The sequence below is a fragment of the Coregonus clupeaformis genome, chromosome 30 (genome assembly GCF_020615455.1).
Source record: "Coregonus clupeaformis isolate EN_2021a chromosome 30, ASM2061545v1, whole genome shotgun sequence".
NCBI classification, from domain to species: Eukaryota; Metazoa; Chordata; class Actinopteri; order Salmoniformes; family Salmonidae; genus Coregonus; species Coregonus clupeaformis.
The window spans coordinates 2,400,275-2,422,220 of NC_059221.1; the positions used below are offsets into that span (position 1 = coordinate 2,400,275).

The 21,946-nt window shown below is 46.8% G+C and overlaps 1 protein-coding gene across 2 annotated transcripts in view; it reads left to right on the plus strand.

Moving 5' to 3' along the window:
• Positions 1 to 21,946, plus strand: part of vps13d (vacuolar protein sorting 13 homolog D) — an 81,563-nt gene that overhangs the window by 18,921 nt on the left and 40,696 nt on the right. Inside the window, exons 12-37 of one of the 2 annotated variants that reach the window (XM_041856098.2) lie at positions 582 to 712; positions 996 to 1,128; positions 1,339 to 3,618; positions 3,769 to 3,923; positions 4,116 to 5,228; positions 5,382 to 5,472; positions 5,675 to 5,801; positions 5,979 to 6,159; positions 7,041 to 7,223; positions 8,919 to 9,114; positions 9,324 to 9,540; positions 9,857 to 10,028; positions 10,157 to 10,275; positions 10,444 to 10,668; positions 11,247 to 11,521; positions 11,644 to 11,777; positions 12,034 to 12,189; positions 12,442 to 12,649; positions 12,895 to 12,969; positions 13,093 to 13,296; positions 13,580 to 13,669; positions 13,843 to 13,983; positions 17,299 to 17,427; positions 18,405 to 18,479; positions 21,392 to 21,497; positions 21,651 to 21,803. In XM_041856098.2, coding sequence (XP_041712032.2) covers positions 582 to 712; positions 996 to 1,128; positions 1,339 to 3,618; positions 3,769 to 3,923; positions 4,116 to 5,228; positions 5,382 to 5,472; positions 5,675 to 5,801; positions 5,979 to 6,159; positions 7,041 to 7,223; positions 8,919 to 9,114; positions 9,324 to 9,540; positions 9,857 to 10,028; positions 10,157 to 10,275; positions 10,444 to 10,668; positions 11,247 to 11,521; positions 11,644 to 11,777; positions 12,034 to 12,189; positions 12,442 to 12,649; positions 12,895 to 12,969; positions 13,093 to 13,296; positions 13,580 to 13,669; positions 13,843 to 13,983; positions 17,299 to 17,427; positions 18,405 to 18,479; positions 21,392 to 21,497; positions 21,651 to 21,803 — 7,069 coding nt within the window. The remainder of the gene's footprint in view (positions 1 to 581; positions 713 to 995; positions 1,129 to 1,338; positions 3,619 to 3,768; positions 3,924 to 4,115; positions 5,229 to 5,381; positions 5,473 to 5,674; positions 5,802 to 5,978; positions 6,160 to 7,040; positions 7,224 to 8,918; positions 9,115 to 9,323; positions 9,541 to 9,856; positions 10,029 to 10,156; positions 10,276 to 10,443; positions 10,669 to 11,246; positions 11,522 to 11,643; positions 11,778 to 12,033; positions 12,190 to 12,441; positions 12,650 to 12,894; positions 12,970 to 13,092; positions 13,297 to 13,579; positions 13,670 to 13,842; positions 13,984 to 17,298; positions 17,428 to 18,404; positions 18,480 to 21,391; positions 21,498 to 21,650; positions 21,804 to 21,946) is intronic. The other variant, XM_041856099.2, reaches the window with a different exon arrangement.

Consider the following 21,946-nt stretch of genomic DNA (forward strand, 5'->3'; position numbering starts at 1 on the left):
ATTTGGGCTGCAATTTCTGAGGCTGGTAACTCCTAATGAACTTATCCTCTGCAGCAGAGGTAACTCTGGGTCTTCCATTCCTGTGGCGGTCCTCATGAGAGCAAGTTTCATCAAAGCGCTTGATGGTTTTTGCGACTGCACTTGAAGAAATTCCTCATATTAACTTTTAAGAAGGCAGACCTGTTAATTGAAATGAATGCCAAGGGTGTGCAAAGCTGTCATCAAGGCAAAGGGTGGCTATTTGAAGAATCTCAAATATAAAATATATTTTGATTCGTTTAACACTTTTTTGGTTACTACATGATTCCATATGTGTTATTTCATGGTTTTGATGTCACCACTATTATTCTACAATGTAGAAAATAGTACAAATAAAGAAAAACCCTTAGGTAGGTGTGTCCATACTTTTGACTGGTACTGTATAACCACACGGTATTGTTTGCCCTTTTGTTGATGCACCAAAAGGGTGGAATGTAAGTGCTGTAGCTAGTACTGTAGCCTATTTTTCCAATTTGCTCATGAAACATTTTAATTCTCAGGAAAATAAAAGGTATCAAAAGATATTATGATTTGTTTTTCAGGTTTTGGGTACCAGTCGGAGCTGGAGGCGAGAGTGGCGGAAGCTGCCAGGAGGCAATACAACAAGCTCAAGATGCAGACCAAGGCAGAGATCAGACAAACCCTCGACCAGCTACTAGTGGGAGAGTTCATTGTAATAACTTTTTTCTTCTTTCCTCTCACCCCAGGTATCATTCAAATGTTGTAGGTGAACAGTAAAGTTGATGATATGATAATTGATCACATAATTGCATAACAAGCATTTCGCTACGCCCGCAATAACTTCTGCTAAACACGTGTATGTGACCAATAAAATGTGATTTAATTAATGGTTATTGAATATTTTAAAACTAATTGCCCCCTTTTTTAAGTGTCTGTAATTGGTATATGCTAATGTTGTGTGTGACTTTGTGCTTTTGCTCTATTTCTCATTACAGGAGAACAGTAAGCGCTGGACTATGAAGTTGGATATCTGTGCCCCCCAGGTGATTTTCCCAGATGACTTCCAGTCACAGGACCCCATGTTAGTGGTGGTTGACCTGGGACGGATACTCCTCACTAACTCACAAGGTAAAATTAGCTTGCCTCTTCGCACAACACATTTGACTAAGCTGATTCTTTCAAAGGTAGACTCAGCACAGTTTGCAGTCTTGTAAAATGGTTGTTGTTGATGTTGGTAAACAATAAGCAGTAAGTTATTTCTGTCATTTTGCTTAGTCTATATTGTATGAAAGATATTCTGTATCTGTTTAAAATCTTCATTTTATTTTCTCTTTAAAGATGACACTAAAACAAAGTCGAAGACCACTCAGCCAGAGGGGGAGGAGTATAACAGTGATGAAGAGTACCAGACTCCACTGGCCACACCCCCAAATTCTCCCCCCCCTGAAATGGAGACGGAGTTCAAAGACCAGAACAACTACCCCCAGCTCGCAAGCCTTAAATCCCCCGACGGGGTCCAGGCCTTCAGCAGAAACCTCTACGAGAAGTACTCGCTGTCCTTCAAGGACTTGCAGATCATGGTGGGCCGCTACAAAGACAACTGGAAGCACCTGCAGGAGAGCGAGGTGGGGCCCACCCACGTGGTTGAGAAGTTCAACGTGCTGCTGGAGCTGGAGCAGAGGCTGCGCTACACCTCAGACCCCCAGCTCCCTGGGGCTGTGCTTTCCGGGACCCTGCCAGATCTCAAGGTCCACATCAACCTGGAGAAGATTACCGCCCTCAGGAGCTGCCTGGCCCGACTGGGCAGCCCCGCTGAGGAGGACGAGAGCCAGGAGAAAGCAGAGAGCGCCAAGACGCCTGACCCCTCCAACCTGCGCCATGAGAAGATCTTCCAGAGGGAGGACAGCCAGTGGAAGCTCCAGGGCTCAGCCAAGAACCTTACCCAGAGCGTGATGACCCTGGAGCAGCACACGAGGGAGGTCCTGGTGGAGTCACGCCTCCTCCTGGCTGAGTTCAACATCAACTACATGCAGCTGGGCGTGGAGAGCAACGGACGATACATCTCCGTCCTTAAGGTCTTTGGCACCAACGGCCATTTTGTGAAGCGGCCTTACGACGCAGAGGTGTCCCTCACCGTCCACGGCCTGCTGCTTGTGGACACACTACAGACCTACGGCTCCGACTTTGACCTCCTGGTGGCCTCCCACAAGCACCTGAGCTTCGATGTGCCTACGGGCAGCCTCCGAGAGAGCCAGCCCTCCTCCCCTGCCGGGCCCGAGGGGATGTCGCCCGAGCACCCGGCCCTTCACCGAGACTCCTCCTCTGGGCTACTCTTCGACAGATCCTCCCCGTTCAGCTCCTTCCTCAGAGACCAGGAGGCCCTCATCAAACTGGAGTACCAGTTTGTCAGCTCGGACTGCCCGTCCATGAACCTGGACAGCTCCCTCCAGGTGACCACCATGCAGGTCAACAACCTGGACATCATCCTCAACCCGGAGACCATGGTGGAGCTGCTCAAGTTCCTCCAGAAGTCTTTCCCCAAGGAGGAGAGCCCCTTGACCCAGCAGCCATCGCCCCTTCCAGCGGGCCAGGGCCAGGAGGGTCAGGAGGAGACCTACCAGTCCACCTACGACCAGAACAAGGAGCTGACAGTAGAGATCCACAGGCTGAACCTGCTGCTGCTGAGGACCGTGGCCACTGGCAGCGTACTGGGCAGAGAGAAGAAAGGCTTGAAGATCGCCACGGCCAGCATCAACGGCACCAAGGTCAACGTGTCCATGGGCAGCCGGTTGGACGTCAATGGCTCGCTGGGTTCTATCCAGCTAGTGGACCTGACCCAGGAGGGCGGCCGGAGCCAGTTTGTGGTCAGCATTGGCAATGTAGAAGACGACCCCTCGGCAGCAGGAGGCGTAGCCTTCTTTTGTGGCTCTGAAGGAGCCCCCTCAGAGGCTTTGAACTTCCGACTGCTGGAGCGCTCCCAGGGGGAGTGCTCATTGACACTGCAGATGGCCTCACTGCACTACAACCACTCCGCCAAGTTCCTGAAGGAGCTGAGCCTCTCGGCCAACGAGCTAGAGGACAACTTCCGCTCCATGCTCAAGACAGCCGCCACCAAGGTGTCCACGGTGCTGGCAACCAAGACGGCGGAGTACAGCGGCATGGTCTCCCTGTTCGAGACGCCGTCGCGGCGCTCCAGGACCCAGAGCCAGAGCAACTGGAGCAACTACCCATTTGAGGATGAGGAGGATCTGAGCGTGCAGGAGGAAGAACCCACCATAGACTCGTTTATGGTCAAGCTGATCCTCAATGTCAGCATCGAGTCACCAGTCGTGTCCATTCCCCGTAAACCTGGTCACCCCGAACTCCTGGTGGGTCACCTGGGGAGTATCACCATCCAGAACTTTGTTGCCGGGCAGGACTCGGAAGGGGAGAGACTACAGGTGCTAGTGAAGGATATCCGACTCTACTCACTCAATACCAGTCACCTTGTGTTGCGGAAGGTAGCTAGAACTGACAGCAGTTCTTCTACCCAATCGCCTTCTCACAACGGAAATGTCAATCAGGACGAGCCACAGTTTACTCGCCATGACTTCTTTGAATACCTGAGTCGGGGAAAAGGTGAGGAGAAACGATTTAGAATGGGAAGTGAAGAGAGTGTCCCCCCCATTTCCTTTCAATGGTTTTGCTAGATTTAGAGTTACTGTATTGGTATTGTTGTATTACGGTGTTGGGTTGTTATGATGACTCCCACTTTTCTCTCTCTCTCAGCCTTCCATATTCTGAAAGACACCACCATTCAGTTCACCCTGGAGAAAGTTCCTCCCATTGATGAGGATACCCAGTTCACCTTTCTAACCACAGACGAGCCCTATAACAGCACAGGGTTACTTCGGGTGGAGGGCAAGTTTGTCAACTCTGTGCAGGTATACTTTGCAAATGTCAAATATGTCCAATGTCTTTTCGTCTTTGGCTGAATCAAATGACCTGAATATAATTAAATCTTAATATATTTTATGTTGTGTTTTCTATTGCAATGAGGGTAGAGGTATGCAAATACATGCAAATGTTTACTGTCTATTTCGTTTTTAGATGATGTTTTGACTTTGTGCTCTCAGGTGTTCCTGGCCAAGCCTGTGTATGAGCAGGTTCTGCAGACACTGGATAACCTTACCCTCACTGAGCCCCAGAGAGTGACGCCCAGTCAGCCTCCCACCCCGCCGCCCCCCACCCCCTCCTCCACCAAACCCCACCGCTTCCCAGATCCCCAGGGTGGGCTCTTTGCCCGGGACCCCCCGCTCATCGGCCTCTCCTACACCTCCCTGTCCAACTCGCTGTCGTCCCCTAAGCCCCTGCAGTCCCACAGTCCCCCACTGCAGACACTCTCCTTCACCCAGGTGAGGGCCACCTTCAGGGTGACAGAGCTCCAGGTGCAGCTGAGTGCTGACCTCAGCCAGGGTTCCCAGGGGCTGGTCAGCCTATGCTTCCAGGACCTGGAGGGAGACTTCACCAAAGACCACCCCCACTGCCTGTCTGTCCAGCTCACGTTGCGCTCCCTTCTCATGGAGGACCTCCTTGAGCAGAACCCTGAGTCCAAGTACAAGCACCTGATGGTTTCCAGGGGCGCTCCCAAGCCCTCCACATTCAGCCCCAAGGAGTACCTGTCCCAGTCGTGCCCATCGGCCTCTAACGCCCTCTACCCCGAAATGCCCCGCTCGCTGCCCGCCCATATGGAGGAGGCCCAGAATGTCTTCCAGCTGTACCAGAGACACCCCAGCACCCCGTCGGCCGCCAGCCGTAAGAGCGGACCCAAGAAGGACCCTGCCTGCCCCAGCACCCCGCCGCCCTCCCCCACCCACAATACCCCTTCGCCCCACCCACCGCCCTCCGACTTTGACGAGTCTCTTGTTCACATCAACTTGCTGCTGGTGGACCCGCGCCACCCAGAGTTCCAGAGCCGATACGGTGGAGTGGGGCGGAGCATCGACGTGGACTTCAACTGCCTGGATGTGCTGATCACGCTGCAAACATGGGTGGTCATCCTGGACTTCTTCGGGATCGGCTCCACGGCCAACAACCACGCAGTCAAAGTGCCCTCGGCCTTCCCCCAGCAGCCCATGCCGGGACATCCTCTGTTCCAGCCAGGGAACCCACACGACCTGGGAGACATGTACCCAGATCTCAGCCAGGAGGAAGTTGCTGAGGTGGTCAACACTAAACTGGATCTCAAGGTGCAGTAGTCTCTCAGTAGCAGCACTGAAGACACATTGACATGGATTTTCAGTGATGTTGTGAGAGTTACAAGGAATCTAAATAAATATAGGTACAATGGTGAGTATGATTACATTTCCTCAATGTATTTAACACCATGTTTTCCTCCTCAGGTCCATGCGCTGGCTCTTGTGCTAAACAAGAAAACCAATGAGCTTGCTAAAGCTAGTGTCTCCAAACTGTCTGCCCACTGGGAAATGATTGGTAGGTAATCAACTTAATGTTGCACTTAGAAATCAACAGTTAAATCATAGTAAATCATTGAAAAAACGGTTGTATGAATATAATACAATATCAATCATGGTACATTCATGTGAAGTATTTCATTTATGGTTTGTTGTATCACACTGTTCAAGAACAATGAGTTTGCATCTCATGCAGTGTGATGTCATATCCTATATTTCAGATGGCGACCTAGCGCTGCAGGGGAGTCTGGGAAGCCTGTCTCTGAGTGACCTGACCCCACACGGTGACCTCTACAGGGAGCGCTTCACCACGCGAGGCGGAGAGGCCCTTGTCTTCAACATACACAAGTAGGCTAGATTTACTTTATACAGGAATCACATCCCTACAGCTACATTAGCTTGACAGCTAGCTCTGGTGCATAAAACAACTTGTAGGTGGTCCTTGACAAATATTTTTTTTTATAGACCTTCATTGTCTCATTGATTTAACACTGGGTCTCACTGACTGTGGTTGTCTCTCTACAGATATGGGGATCCTGACCCCTGGCTTGAGCGGAAGTGTGACATGAAGGTGTCTCTCCAGATGGCCTCTGTGCAGTATGTCCACACGCAGCGCTTCCAGGCCGAGGTGGTGGCCTTCATCCAGCACTTTACCCAGCTGCAGGACGTCCTAGGCAGGCAGAGGGCCGCAATGGAGGGCCAGGCTGTGAGTACGGCCTCTGGGTCCACCCTGCGTTTCAGTTTTAGTGTTCCTCAAGGCTCTGTTCTCGATCCACTACTGTTGTCATTATATATGCTACCTCTTGTTGATGTTATTTGAAAACAGTGTCAACTTTCACTGCTACGTAGACCATACACAGCTGTACATTTCCATTAAACATGGTGACGCTCCACTGCTGATGTGTACGGCTTTGTAAATACATTTGATTTTCAATTTGATTTTCACAGTACTCCTGAGACACACAGCCCCCTGTTCTCCACTTAAACGTTCATTGAATGGATTACATTTGCTTTGCGCCAGTGGCCTAGCTATAGCTAATTTAACTAGTGTCTACCCTGGCATTATGGCAATCCCTGCCAGCTAAGATGGCTGCGGGTGGCCCAGGGAGTTGTCACCTCCCATCACCGTCAGGCTGACCTCAGGTCACCTTCCTCAAGACAGTGTGGCCGTCTCTGCTGCGATCAGACTGGACACTGAGTACCATGTCTGGCCTGCTTGTTAAATCCCAACTGACGTACGGCACAGGGCACTGCTTTGGACCAACACACCAGGAGGCATCCAATCTCTCCAAGTCCTAGTTTCTTAATTTATGTGCCTAAATTTGCAACATATATTTTAGATTCAAATGATCTTTAGAGACCATTTATAGTTTGTTCTTAAAGATTCAATTGTAATTAATGTAATGAATATTTGGATTGTCCTTTAGTGCTTTTACACCTGGTCAGGATTTGCAGCAGAGACCAGTCTGTAGTATTCAATCCCCTATCCATTTGATCCTAGGCAAACACCAGTCTGCCTTAATGTCATTAGCAGAAGCTAAAGATAGACAACCACCCCCTCACTTCACCCTGCCTCCTTCCCCACAGGTGCGTGAGCGACCTCAGCGGGCATCCCGTGTGCTGCTGGACATCGAGGCGGGCGCCCCCGTGCTGCTCATCCCCGAGAGCTCGCGCTCGCCGCGCCTCATTGTTGCCAACCTGGGCCAGCTGCGCGTCCATAACTCTTTCCTGCCGGCTGGTACCCACGGTACCTTCTCTCTCAGAGACAAGGTAGAGAAACTTACCATGGCACATTCCTTTTTCCCCTCTCTGGTGAGTCCTGATAGCGCGTCTACCGGTCGTCCACAACCCTGCTACTGGACTAATATGGTCGTATTTATGAAGCATTTTACATGACTAGATGTTTTGATATGACGAATGTGATGCAATGATTTATAACGTTTTATAGGCTTATATGATACCCGTTTGTAATGGCAAAAGCCTAAATCCATAATTTGTCCTCATCATTGTTTGGCTGCAGAACAATCAACCATAAACATTCTCCAGTAACAATGCTCAACGGTTGCTTTTTTGATGGCACTTGTCTTTATCCCCCATCAGACTTTGAATGAGGTATGATGTTCGCTGGCGCCTACATTGTATATTCAGCATTTGTGGTACAGTACGTACTTGCATTGTTGTTGTGCGCTCCAGCGTGTGACATTCAAATGGAAAATGCTTTATGAATACAGGCCTCCCTGAGTTTTCAATTGAGCATGAGAATGTGGCCACTAGATACTAGCACTGTATGAGAAATTTGTTTTTTTATACTTAACCTAACTTTAGTTTTTTCTTAACTCTAAAAGTAATGACCGCTTCAGATGGAGTTTGATGTGGTAGCAGACAGTGTTTCATCACCATTTTGTATTTTGTTTGTGAAGAATTTGATATTGCATGCTAATTCGTACAAGGACCCTTCCCACTACAAGGTACAAGGGCATGTGTTTGGTGTGCTGCTTGGTTTGGGGTGTGAACCGTCTGCACTCTAACTCAGATGGTTGTTTTGTGGACTTTCAGGGTTAACAGTCTTTGTGTGTTTTCTATCCTGAACCACTTGTATCAATTGCCTGGGTGTTTATTTCTATATTTGTATTATTATTCAGTGTTTTCCTGGTCATTTACTTGATCTTAAAGGGGCAATCAGCAGATGCTACATACATTTTTGGACTTAAAGTATACATTAATTCTATAATAATATAATAATATGCCATTTAGCAGACGCTTTTTATCCAAAGCGACTTACAGTCATGCGTGCATACATTTTTTTTGTGTATGGGTGGTCCCGGGGATCGAACCCACTACCTTGGCGTTATAAGCGCCGTGCTCTACAAGCTGAGCTACAGAGGACCACGTTCTATGTACCCATCGATTCTTGAGAACTTATGAATGCATCGTGAGCTTAGTTCAATTGTCGTACACCATCAGAACCCAAAATATAAGCTTGTTTTTAAATAAAGTAAATGTTTGTAAATAATGTAAATGTTTAAAAAATAAATATAAATATATATATATAGCCTCAAAATATGGTTAAAATTATAATTGTGATATCATGGATGGTCAGTCCTTGCATCCATAGCTCTGTCTATGAATTTGAAAGTGATTGCATTTATCCAGCCTCATCACTCAGTTTTTTATCGAAACAGGGCCAGGGAAGTTTTTTATCGAAACAGGGCCAGGGAGCATGCTTTGTTATTGTTTCAACTGCTGATTGCCGCTTCAAATTCACTGTTTAGGCTGGGAAGAGCAATTGCACCAGTTCCTTCCTACACTATGATAGGGGAACATTAGCTAAGTTGTTGTGCTAATTAGGTTTTGTCAGATGTGAAATAATAAGAGCACATTAATGTCAATGGCTCTTCCAGATGTTACAGTGTACGTTCATTACGCAGTTCATCACTTGGCTAACCTTTCATCTTGTTTCCTAAGGATCGCGTGAGGGACAGCCAGTCACAGACTGGACCAGCAACGATTAGTGAGGATGAGGAGGAGTCAAGTGGGAAGCCCAAAGCCTCCTCTAGCACCTCCTCCACCCCCGCCTCCTTTGTTTTCACCCTGGGAAGGCCCCAGGCCCAGCCCACTGCTGGGAGGATCCCTGGCGAGGACGACCCACCCTTCATCCTGGGTGAGCCCAGTGACCTCTAAGCGTTGTTTAAATGTTGTGTGAAGATATCATGCTAATACTGAAGATGAATATAGTAGTCTTCTACTTGTTCATGGTCTCAAACTCATATATTCTCTGCAAATGTGTTTGAATCGCTATACTTCTCAATCAATCAATAAATACTTGAAATTAATAGTCACAATAAGCTCCTTGATGTTGTGTGTTCCCAGAGGATCATGTGTGTCTGCTGGACTGCATAGCCTTGGACCTTCAGGAGATGGACATCTTTGCTGCGGAGCGTCTGCCCTGCCAGCCGTGGGACAGCGCCGCAGGGAAGCAGCCCGACTCAGACCTGGTCTTCCCCTCCTACTCGGTCCGCCGTACTGCCGCATCTCTGCTCAAGGAGCGCTGCCACCTCAAACTCAAAGTGGAGCGCAACCTGGACAGGTGAGCCTAATGGGAAAGACGGGCACTAATAGTGGAAATTAGACATTAGTGGGCTTGCTTCAGCAACAACACTACTATTCTCTTGCTTACATAATTGTTACCCACTGGGCAAAACTTACGTCATTTCAACCAGTTTTGTCTGCTGGGTAATGGATATTCTTAATGTCTTAAACTGACTGTCTTTGTTGTATGTGTTTGTATGTTGCTGATAACTATTGATTAATAATAGTTGTTCCTGTGTGCTGATGTCTTTTCCAAGTGGGACAAAAAAAGATAGTATTGGTTGATTTGACTGAATTATTGATTGATTGACTAGTGCGCTGAGCCATACGGTACCAGACATGTCCATCCACGGCAGCCTGTCCTCGGTGCACTGCTCCCTGGACCTGGAGCGCTACCAGCTGATCCGAGGCCTGCTGGACAACAACCTGGGAGAGCCTGTTGAGGAGTTCCTCCGCCCGTACAACCTGCAGGACCCCAGCAACTATGTGAGTACACACACACGTACGCACACACACACTCTGCACTGTGGCTGACTGCCAATTATAGACTGTTAATTTAGTAACAATGTTCTTCTGAGAGGGATTCTTCTGAGTGACTCCATGTGTGTCCCCAGACGGTGTTGAGTGGTGACGTGTACACCAGCCTGTCCGTCCTGGTGGACATGATGAACGTCAGCCTGGAGTTGCTGGACAGCCCCAAGGCCACGGGACAGATACCATGCTCACTGGCCAGGTTGGTATTAACGCTTCATTTTGAGCACGAGGTAATATCAAACATTTGCTGTGTAGTTACTTTTGCCAATTACCAGGGGTCGGGGTCAATTCCAATTTCAATTCAGGAAGTAAACGGACAATCCAAATCCAGTGTTCCTCACTGAAGCGCTCCTCTCCTTATCTGCAGGTTTGATTTCATGAAGTCTAAGCTGTTGTTTGAGAGTTTCTCCAACGGCTCCAAGTCGGTGAATCTGGTGTCTCACTCACTCTTGGCATACGACACCCGTTACACCGGGCCTGGCATGGACACAGGCAGCAGTGCCAGGGGCAAGCACAATGTCTTCGACTGCATCCTGCAGCCCTCCAAGACGGGCACCAACCGGGCCACCCTCCAGCTGGAGCTGCATTACAGGTACAAGACATGTCTGCGGATAACATTTCGAAGTGGTAATATGTATGCGAAAATAACAGGGGTCCAAGCACAGAGCCTGTATTGGCAAATCTAAAATGGATGCATACGTAGGGTACTACATGGGTAGTAATAAGGTACCCTTTAAAGGCGCTGCATGGTCAATCCTACGTCTGCATTGGCTGTACAGCATTTACAGTGATATGGCCTCTGCAGAAGTCAGAGCATTCATAGTTCTTGCGCTTCGCAGAGCTGTTGTGAAGGAAGTTGTCAAGGAAGTGAGCTTGTGTTTGTACAGGACCTCCCGCCCTCACCTACCATCAACCAATCATGCAATGCGGAGCTATACGGAGCCCTCCGCATTGTTCCAAAATTTGAGAGGCTCACAGCGATGTGGTATGGAGCTCAATTTGGCCTGAGCGTGCCTCCGGAGGCGCTGCAATTGTGTCGCACCATCCATACGCCGCCTCCGACCACATTTTCGGATCAAGCATGAATTGGCTCTTAGGCCTGACGTAGACAGACACACAGACCCACACTTACTAATCATGATCTTCTCCTCCTCCTTTCTCTCCTGTCAGGTCCACTAGAGATGCCTCCTGTTTCACCATTGTCCTCAACAACCTGCGTGTTTTCCTAATCTTTGATTGGCTCCAGCTGGTTCGGGACTTCCTGCGCATGCCCACTGAGAAGGGGGCGGATGGCGCGCCTCGCCAGCGCTGGCCCAGTGGCAGCAGTGACCCAGGCACCACAGGTGCCGTCATGCCCAAGACAGTCAAGAGCGGCGTGGTCACCAAGAGGTCCACTGTGCCCGTCATGCAGGATCGGTACCTGGAGGTCAAGATCAATGTGACAGGTGAGGAGCTACAGCAGACACACTCCCCTGTTTTAAGTATCTGTTGTACAATAGAGATTTAGATATTGGCAAGCACACATTAAGATATCATAAAGATACATAAAATACATGTTTTGCCCAAGGTACTGAGTTTGTGGTGGTGGAGGACTCATCTTGTCTGGACACCAATGCCGTCATTCTGAAGGGCACCACTGTACTCACCTACAAACCCCGTCTGCTGGACAGACCCTTCTCTGGCAGCCTGGCTGGCATCGAGGTGACTGACCACTACTTTCACAACTATGTCCTGAAACCACTGGACTACTATATCAATACAGAGCCCTATGTCAATTTCAGTTAGTTTGTGTCAATTTGAATATGGGTCTATGTTCCATGGAGTTAGAGGGTACAGAAGCTATCACAGACGTGATAATGGCAAAGATAGGGGGTGGGCCCTCTTTCCAACTCTTATGCTCTACACAAGGCTGTTTGAAGCTGTTTTGTCATGTTGGTGTCCTTCTGTCCATGTCCAGGTGTTCTCCTGTCGGCTTGGCAGTGAGCAGGAGACAGCCCTGTCCATCATTGACCCTGTCAACGTGCAGGTGGAGCTGTGTGGCAGTCCCACCTACCAGAGCAGCTCTGGCCTGCTAGACGCCTTCAACATGGCAGACTTCCCGCCACTACTGGAGGTCAGGGTTCAGTCAGGGGTGGGGATGGGGGGGGGGGGGTAATGTTCAGTAGGCACCAAATAGGAGAACACTTTTGCAGAAAGTCCATTGAAAGCACCTGTTAACTTTTTCTGTTTCAACACATTTTGTCCTGTTTCATGCCTACAGACTGAACTGAACATAACCAGGGTTTATTGGAAAAAACAAAATTTTGTGATTAGAACACATTTTGTGCTCATGCAAAACGTCAATGGGTCTCTGTTGCCCTCACAGATCCAGTTCCCTGCTTTGGACATTCGGCTTTCTTACAACGACGTTCAGCTCTTCCTGGCTATCGCCAAATCCATCCCCACCGCCGGCTCGCCCGGGCCCAGCGACACTGCCGAAGGCACCCAGGCCCTGGTAGTACCATCCACAGCCAACCATGACCCCTCCAGCTCCCAGAAAGACACCTTCAGGCACAAGACCGAGGCCCTGCTAGGTATGTCACCTCAGAGGCCTACAGGGGTGTAGTTGAGTTATATGGTGAATAGTGTTGACGTAGCTATTATGTTAGAATAGTCATGTTAGCATTAGCATTTCTATTTCTTTACCACTACCTCTGTTATTGTTCCTGACCATGAGTGTTGAACTCACAAGCTGTAATAACTCAGTTATAATAATAAAAGATACGTAGCACAGCTTGCTACCATAACCCTGGTATGATATGATATGTTTTGTCCTCAGAGGGCCAGCTGACTCGGTTACAGGATCTAGGCTTCAGGAAGGAGGACTGCAAACGAGCCCTGATCCACAGCAAAGGTGAGGAGGCTCTCGCTACAATTCTCTAACAATGCCACGTCTCCTCTCACTAGGAATGGAATATGGCCACACTTTTCATACATGATATGGACTTGACCACCTTGTCTGTCTGTCCCCTCCCAGGCCAACTGGACCAGGCTGCCACATGGCTGCTGGAGAATGCAGAGACCATGGTGGGTCAGGCCCGGGGCAGAGCAGACCCGGACTCGGCCAGCCACTCGTCGCACCCTCTGTCAGGGGTGGAGGTCAAGGCGGAGACTGTGTGTATCTGCTTCATCGACGATTGTCTTGACTGTGACGTCCCACTGGCCGAGTTCACCTTCTCACGTCAGTTTGTGCAGCTTGCTCTCCATATATGTGGAAGGAAATCCCATGTTCATGTCATTTCCACCTTGTGTTTTGGAAGTTTGGATGAAAGCAACAGAGAGAAGCTGGAACATTCACCTTTCTGAAAACTGTTCTATAGCTACTTAATGTTCAGATACCATGCATACTGATAGTGTGTGTAATATAATGTTAGTGGTATGTACTATAGTCAGTGTTAATACTATAACATAACAACAACGTAATGTAATCTGAGAGCTCATTCTCCTTTGAACTCCCATGGCAGGGCTGTATGTGCTGCAGCGGATCGGCTCGACCCAGGAGGGCAACGGCAGCTTCACTTTGTCAGGGGACTACTACAACAGAGAACTGTCAGGTGAACATGCTGGAGCATGCTTTAACCCAGAGCCAAATGATCCTGTAATGATCTTAACCGCTGTTCCATTGTGTGTGTGTGTGTGTGTGTGTGTGTGTGTGTGCGTGCGTTTCTCTCTGTCCGTATCCATATCTCTGTGTGTGTGTCCATGTTCATGTTCACGTGTGTGTCAGGTTGGGAACCCTTCATCGAGCCCTGGCCCTGTTTCCTGACTTGGCAGCAGCAGGCTGCAGGGCGGCTCCACCCACCACGCCTCAAGATGGGCGTCCGCGCCAAGCAGAGACTGGATGTCAACATCACCTCTGTCCTCCTGGGTATGACCTGCACTGCCCACTATTTGGACACAGGATGCGTTTGACATGGCACCCTGTTCCCTATGTTGTGCACTACTTTTGAACAGGGCCCACAGGGCTCTGGTCAAAAGTAATGCACTATGTAGTGAAAGGGTGCCTTTTTGGACACAGCCAGTGTCTTTGACTTCTTCACACCATGTTTAACTAAAGTGGTTTAGCCCTGGATATATACTGAACAAAAATATAAACGCAACATGTAAAGTGTTGGTCCCATGTTTCATGAGCTGAAATAAAAGATCCCAGAAATGTTCCATACGCACAAAAAGCTTATTTCTGTCAAATGTTGTGCACACATTTGTTTACATCCGTGTTAGTGAGCATTTCTCCTTTGCCAAGATAATCCATCCAGCTGACAGGTGTGGCATATCAAGAAGCTGATTAAACAGCATGATCATTATACAGGTGCACCTTGTGCTGGGGACAATAAAAGGCTCTCTAAAATCTGCAGTTTTGGCACACAACACAATGCCACAGATGTCTCAAGTTTTGAGGGAGTGTGCAATTGGCATGCTGACTGCAGAAATGTCCACCAGAGCTGTTGCAAGAGAATTGAATGTTATTTTCTCTGCCATAAGCCGCCTACAATGTCGTTATAGAGAATTTGACAGTACGTCCAACTGTCCTCGTGACCGCAGACCACGTGTAACCACGCCAGCCCAGGACCTCCACATCCGGCTTCTTCACCAGCGGGATCGTCTGAGACCAGCCACCCGGACAGCTGATGAAACTGTGGGTTGGCACACCGAAGAAGTTCTGCACAAACTGTTAGAAACCATCTCAGGGAAGCTCATCTGTGTGCTCGTCGTCCTCACCAGGGTCTTGACCTGACTGCAGTTCGGCGTCGTAACCGACTTCAGTGGGCAAATGCTCACCTTCGATGGACACTGGCACGCTGGAGATGTGTGCTCTTCACGGATGAATCGCGGTTTCAACTGTACCGGGCAGATGGCATCATGTGGGCGAGTGGTTTGCTGATGTCAACATTGTGAACAGAGAGCCCCATGGTGGCGGTGGGGTTATGGTATGGGCAGGCATAAGCTACGGACAAAGAACACAATTACATTTTATCGATGGCAATCTGAATGCACAGAGATACCGTGACGAGATCCTGAGGCCCATTTTCGTGCCATTCATCCGGTGCCATCACCTCATGTTTCAGAATGATAATCCTGGAAGCTGAAAATGTCCCAGTTCAATCAATTGAGCATGTTTGGGATGCTTTGGATCGACAGGTACGACACCGTGTTCCAGTTCCCGCCAATATCCAGCAACTTCACACAAGCATTGAAGAGGAGTGGCACAACATTCCACAGGCCACAATCAACAGCCTGATCAGCTCTATGCCAAGGAGATGTCTTGCGCTGCATGAGGCAAATGGTGGTCACACCAGATATTGACTGGTTACTCCACGCCCCTACTTTTTTTTTTTAAGTATCTGTGACCAACAGATGCATACAGTGGGGGAAAAAAGTATTTAGTCAGCCACCAATTGTGCAAGTTCTCCCACTTAAAAGGATGAGAGAGGCCTGTAATTTTCATCATAGGTACACGTCAACTATGACAGACAAATTGAGAAAAAAATATCCAGAAAATCACATTGTAGGATTTTTAATGAATTTATTTGCAAATTATGGTGGAAAATAAGTATTTGGTTACCTACAAACAAGCAAGATTTCTGGCTCTCACAGACCTGTAACTTCTTCTTTAAGAGGCTCCTCTGTCCTCCACTCGTTACCTGTATTAATGGCACCTGTTTGAACTTGTTATCAGTATAAAAGACACCTGTCCACAACCTCAAACAGTCACACTCCAAACTCCACTATGGCCAAGACCAAAGAGCTGTCAAAGGACACCAGAAACAAAATTGTAGACCTGCACCAGGCTGGGAAGACTGAATCTGCAATAGGTAAGCAGCTTGGTTTGAAGAAATCAACTGTGGGAGCAATTATTAGGAAATGGAAGACATACAAGACCACTGATAATCTCCCTCGATCTGGGGCTCCACGCAAGATCTCACCCCGTGGGGTCAAAATGATCACAAGAACGGTGAGCAAAAATCCCAGAACCACACGGGGGGACCTAGTGAATGACCTGCAGAGAGCTGGGACCAAAGTAACAAAGCCTACCATCAGTAACACACTACGCCGCCAGGGACTCAAATCCTGCAGTGCCAGACGTGTCCCCTGCTTAAGCCAGTACATGTCCAGGCCCGTCTGAAGTTTGCTAGAGTGCATTTGGATGATCCAGAAGAGGATTGGGAGAATGTCATATGGTCAGATGAAACCAAAATAGAACTTTTTGGTAAAAACTCAACTCGTCGTGTTTGGGGGACAAAGAATGCTGAGTTGCATCCAAAGAACACCATACCTACTCTGAAGCATGGGGGTGGAAACATCATGCTTTGGGGCAAAGGGACCAGGACGACTGATCCGTGTAAAGGAAAGAATGAATGGGGCCATGTATCGTGAGATTTTGAGTGAAAACTTCCTTCCATCAGCAAGGGCATTGAAGATGAAACGTGGCTGGGTCTTTCAGCATGACAATGATCCCAAACACACCGCCCGGGCAACGAAGGAGTGGCTTCGTAAGAAGCATTTCAAGGTCCTGGAGTGGCCTAGCCAGTCTCCAGATCTCAACCCCATAGAAAATCTTTGGAGGGAGTTGAAAGTCTGTGTTGCCCAGCGACAGCCCCAAAACATCACTGCTCTAGAGGAGATCTGCATGGAGGAATGGGCCAAAATACCAGCAGTGTGTGAAAACCTTATGAAGACTTACAGAAAACGTTTGACCTGTGTCATTGCCAACAAAGGGTATATAACAAAGTATTGAGACACTTTTGTTATTGACCAAATACTTATTTTCCACCATAATTTGCAAATAAATTCATTATAAATCCTACAATGTGATTTTCTGGATTTTTTTTTCTCATTTTGTCTGTCATAGTTGACGTGTACCTATGATGAAAATTACAGGCCTCTCTCATCTTTTTAAGTGGGAGAACTTGCACAATTGGTGGCTGACTAAATACTTTTTTCCCCACTGTATCTGTATTCCAAGTCATGTGAAATCCATAAATTAGGGCCTAATGAATTTATTTCAATTGACTGATTTCCTTATATGAACTGTAACTCAGTAAAATCTTTGAAATTGTTCCATGTTGCGTTTTATATTTTTGTTCAGTGTATGTAAGCCAGAGACAGAGTGGTCTGTAATGGGGGCCTTGTATGGATTTGAGTGTCCTCCTCACCTTGCTACCACCCTCTCCTGGCCACACAGAGCAGTACAGCCTCACCAAGAGCTCCTGGCTGGCTGACTACTGCAAGGAGGAGGAGCAGCAGCCTCCCCAAGCCTCGGCAGCCCTATCCTGGATGGGTTCCTCAGTGGACCCCCCCTGTTTTGGTCAGAGTGAGTACTGTTTCCCCCAAGTTTACACAAACACACACACACACAGTCTGACACATCATGCCCACAGCTTACATACTCTATAACATCTGTACAGTTACATATGAAACCACATACCGGTAAGCACATGTACGCGTATCAGTTGTTATGGGCTAGAAAATGTAAATAGCCACAGTAGAAAAAAAGTAGGGCCCTCCTACTCAATTGCTCCAGCACATATCAAACATTATTGGTTAGTGAGTAGTGACAACAATCTGATTGAATATACTGTAGGTATGTGTTGGAGTATTTGATTGTGTGGTTCCCACTTTATTATAATAATGTTTAGATAGTACCAGAATTTATTTGCTACTGTATCACATGTCATTTTGTGTAGATTAAGATTACACTGATTGAGAGTGACTTTTTGACAACGCAAAAATGCTTTACACAGATGCATTGGAAACCTGCCTGAATAATCGCTGCCTTCGCTTGGTTGTTGCACAATTGGAGAGTTTGAAGAAAGTGTTGCCACAAGTGTTGGGAATGACTGTCTACTAACACGAACACAGCTCCTTTGCCTTGTCAAATGGTGTATTAAGAGTTAAGACTCACTCATGTTTCGATCAAAACGTTTTGTTAACTCTTTACTTGAACTCTCCGTCCTAGGCCTAGATAAGTCTATTGTGTCTAAATTATGCTAACCATTATGCTAAAGACTGTTTCCGACATGTTTTATCGCCTTATTATGACAGTGGTGGAGGGTTTCAAGTCAAAGGGTGGAGGGTTTCAAGTCAAAGTTAGATTTTTGTTAGGATTTTATTGAGCTCAGATCCAGGTCTATTGATTGGTTGTATGACCACATAATATAAAATGAAACATACTTGGTCATGGTGGGTAAAAAAATCAATAATAATCCTCCCATACTGACCTTTGTCCTCTCTTCTGACCCCTTGCATGTCTTTTTCCTCTCTGTGGTAACTGTCTCTCTCTGCTGTCAGGTGTCCCCCTTGCCCACCTTAGAACTAGGAGCACAGCCAGCTTGACTTGCCTTGAGCAGCAGATTCACTCCAGAGGTACAGTCTAAAGACCATAGATCAGACAGGCAGCAGTTGGCCTCCACCAAGGAAATAGAATTACTAGAATGGGAATCCTTAAGTAGAATGGGTGGACCGGTGGTCAGAAGTGGTACTTGTAATTCTATTTCTATGGTCTCCACACCATGGGGTTCCCCATCTCAATGCTTTTTCTTAATCATGTGCATCATTGCTATCCTTACTTAAGTGCAACGTTAATGCAAAGTGACTCAGTTGGTAGAGCATGGCGCTTGAAATGCCAGGGTTGTGGGTTCGATTCCCACATGGGGGACCAGTACGAAAGAAAAACAAATATGAAAATGTATGCACTCACTCTACTGTAAGTCGCTCTGGATAAAAGCATCTGCTAAATTACTAAAATAGAAATGTAACACTAGTGTTTCACTATCTTGTAACGATATCGGCAAATATGTCCAAGGTTAAACTAATGTCAGTATAATTCACATCTTCAGAGATGGTATTTAATTGATCCGTAATCCAACAGTGATTTTAGAAAACCAATAGGTTGGATGCTAACGATGCACTTTTAAGTAGGATTTACTGATGAAAGTAACGCCCCCGCCCCCATTATAGATGTTAGAACTTAACCATTGTGTCTGGTGCCAGAGTCATGTTAGATTATTAGCATATTCCCAGTGACAGACTTTCCTTTTTGTTCTCTCTCTCTGTTTGTTTCATGTTGTTTCACCTCCCCCATTCAATGTCAATCTATAGAAATCGAATCCATTGTGATTATTGTTTACTATTATTATTTACCTCTGAGTAATGGTTTATTTTTGCCTTACCAAGCTTAAAAGAGCATGCTTTGTCAATGTGAACCGTTGGTACAGTTGAAGTCGAAAGTTTACATACACTTAGGTTGGAGTCATTAAAACTTGTTTTTCAACCACTCCACAAATGTCTTGTTAACAAACTAAAGCTTTGGCAAGTCGGTTAGGACAAGTAATTTTTCCAACAATTGTTTACAGACCGATTATTTCACTTATAATACATTGTATTACAGTTCCAGTGGGTCAGACATTTACATACACTAAGTTGACTGTGCCTTTAAACAGCTTGAAAAATTCCAGAAAAAGATGTCATGGCTTTAGAAGCTTCTGATAGGCTAATTGACATCATTTGAGTCAATTGGAGGTGTACCTGTGGATGTATTTCAAGGCCTACCTTCAAACTCCGTGCCTCTTTGCTTGACATCATGGGAAAATCAAAAGATATCAGCCAAAACCTCAGAAAAATAAGTGTAGACCTCCACAAGTCTGGTTCATCCTTGGGAGCAATTTCCAAATGCCTGAAGGTACCACGTTCATCTGTACAAACAATAGTACGCAAGTATAAACACCTTGGGACCATGCAGCCGTCATACCGCTCAGGAAGGAGACACGTTCTATCTCCTAGAGATGAACGTACTTTGGTGCGAAAAGTGCAAATCAATCCCAGAACAACAGCAAAGGACCTTGTGAAGATGCTGGAGGAAACGGGTACAAATGTATCTATATCCACAGTAAAAACAAGTCCTATATCGACATAACCTGAAAGGGCGCTCCGCAAGGAAGAAGCCACTGCTCCAAAACCGCCATTAAAAAGGCAGACTACGGTTTGCAACTTCACATGGGGACAAATATCGTACTTTTTGGAGAAATGTCCTCTGGTCTGATGAAACAATAATAGAACTGTTTGGCCATAATGACCATCAATATGTTTGGAGGAAAAAGGCGGTGCCTTGCAAGCCGAAGAACACCATCCCAACCGTGAAGCACGGGGGTGGCAGCATCATGCTGTGGGGGTGCTTTGCTGCAGGAGGGACTGGTGCACTTCACAAAATAGATGGCATCATGACGAAGGAAAATGATGTGGATATATTGAAGCAACATCTCAAGACATCAGTCAGGAAGTTAAAGCTTGGTCAGAAATGGGTCTTCCAAATGGACAATGACCCCAAGCATACTTCCAAAGTTGTGGCAAAATGGCTTAAGGACAACAAAGTCAAGGTATTGGAGTGGCCATGACAAAGCCCAGACCTCAATCCTATAGAAAATGTGTGGGCAGAACTGAAAAAGCGTGTGCGAGCAAGGAGGCCCACAAACCTGACTCAGTTACACCAGCTCTGTCAGGAGGAATGGGCCAAAATTCACCCAACTTATTGTGGGAAGCTTGTGGAAGGCTACCCGAAACGTTTGACCCAAGTTAAACAATTTAAAGGCAATGCTACCAAATACTAATTGAGTGTATGTAAACTTATGACCCACTGGGAATGTGATGAAAGAAATAAAAGCTGAAATAAATCATTCTCTCTACTATTATTCTGACATTTCACATTCTTTAAAATAAAGTGGTGATCCTAACTGACCAAAGACAGGGAATTTTTACTAGGATTAAATGTCAGGAATTGTGAAAAACTGAGTTTAAATGTATTTGGCTGAGGTGTATGTAAACTTCCGACTTCAACTGTATATCTCATCTGTGCATCCTCCTCCCGTCTTTATTTGAATGAGCATCTTGGTGGTAGGTCATGTTGTTATCGGACCACCATGGAACCATCTGTCTAACACATGATTGAATACTTACATTCGGAAATTCATGCTGACATTTGGAATTGATTAATGATGTTGTGCATTAACTTTGGAAGCATCCAATGAATGGCATTTTGATGTGGATATCTGCATTTAATTTTTTTAAAGCCATTGTTTTTGTCATTGTTTTTCAAATGCAATAGATGGAAATTCAAGTTCATGTTTTATATTCCAGAGAGCCCAATATATTCTTTAATATATTGAATATATTTTTTAAGTAACTGTGAGGAAAGTGGTTGAAAGTTTGAAGTTACAGTTATAGGCCCGGTCCATAGTAAAGAATACCACTCATGTCTTTGACTGTCTTTGCCTGCTTTATAGCTGACGTGAAGCTGTCCAAGCGGAGGCAGCCGTTTGTACCCTACGCCCTGCGCAATCACACAGGGTGTACCATGTGGTTTGCCACCCTCACCACCACCCCTACAAGGTCAGTGGAGCAGAGTCTTCCCACTGATAATGTCATATTGCTGAGTCTACCTTTAAAAATGTGCAGCCTAGGCATTCTACATTTTATTGTTGAGCCTTCCTGAATCATGGAATCATTGCATGTTGGTAACCAGAGTGCTCCATTTCCCCACAGGGTGGCGCTGTCTCACAGTGGCAGTGCAGACTCCATATCCCACGTGCACGGCCCAGGCACAGACGATACCCACAATGTCAGCCAGTGGCGAGAGGTACTGCCCGGAGAGGAGATTCCCTTTGAGTTTGAAGCTCGAGAGAAACTCAGGCATAGGTATGGTTTCTGGCGCATCACCGTTATTTTCATATAGGGATTAAAACCGAAAGAACAAAAAAGTCAACGGACAAGAGAGGGAATAAGACTTTAAACTGGTGATCGCACACAATTCATAATTCATAGCTGTGAATGCCAATCTG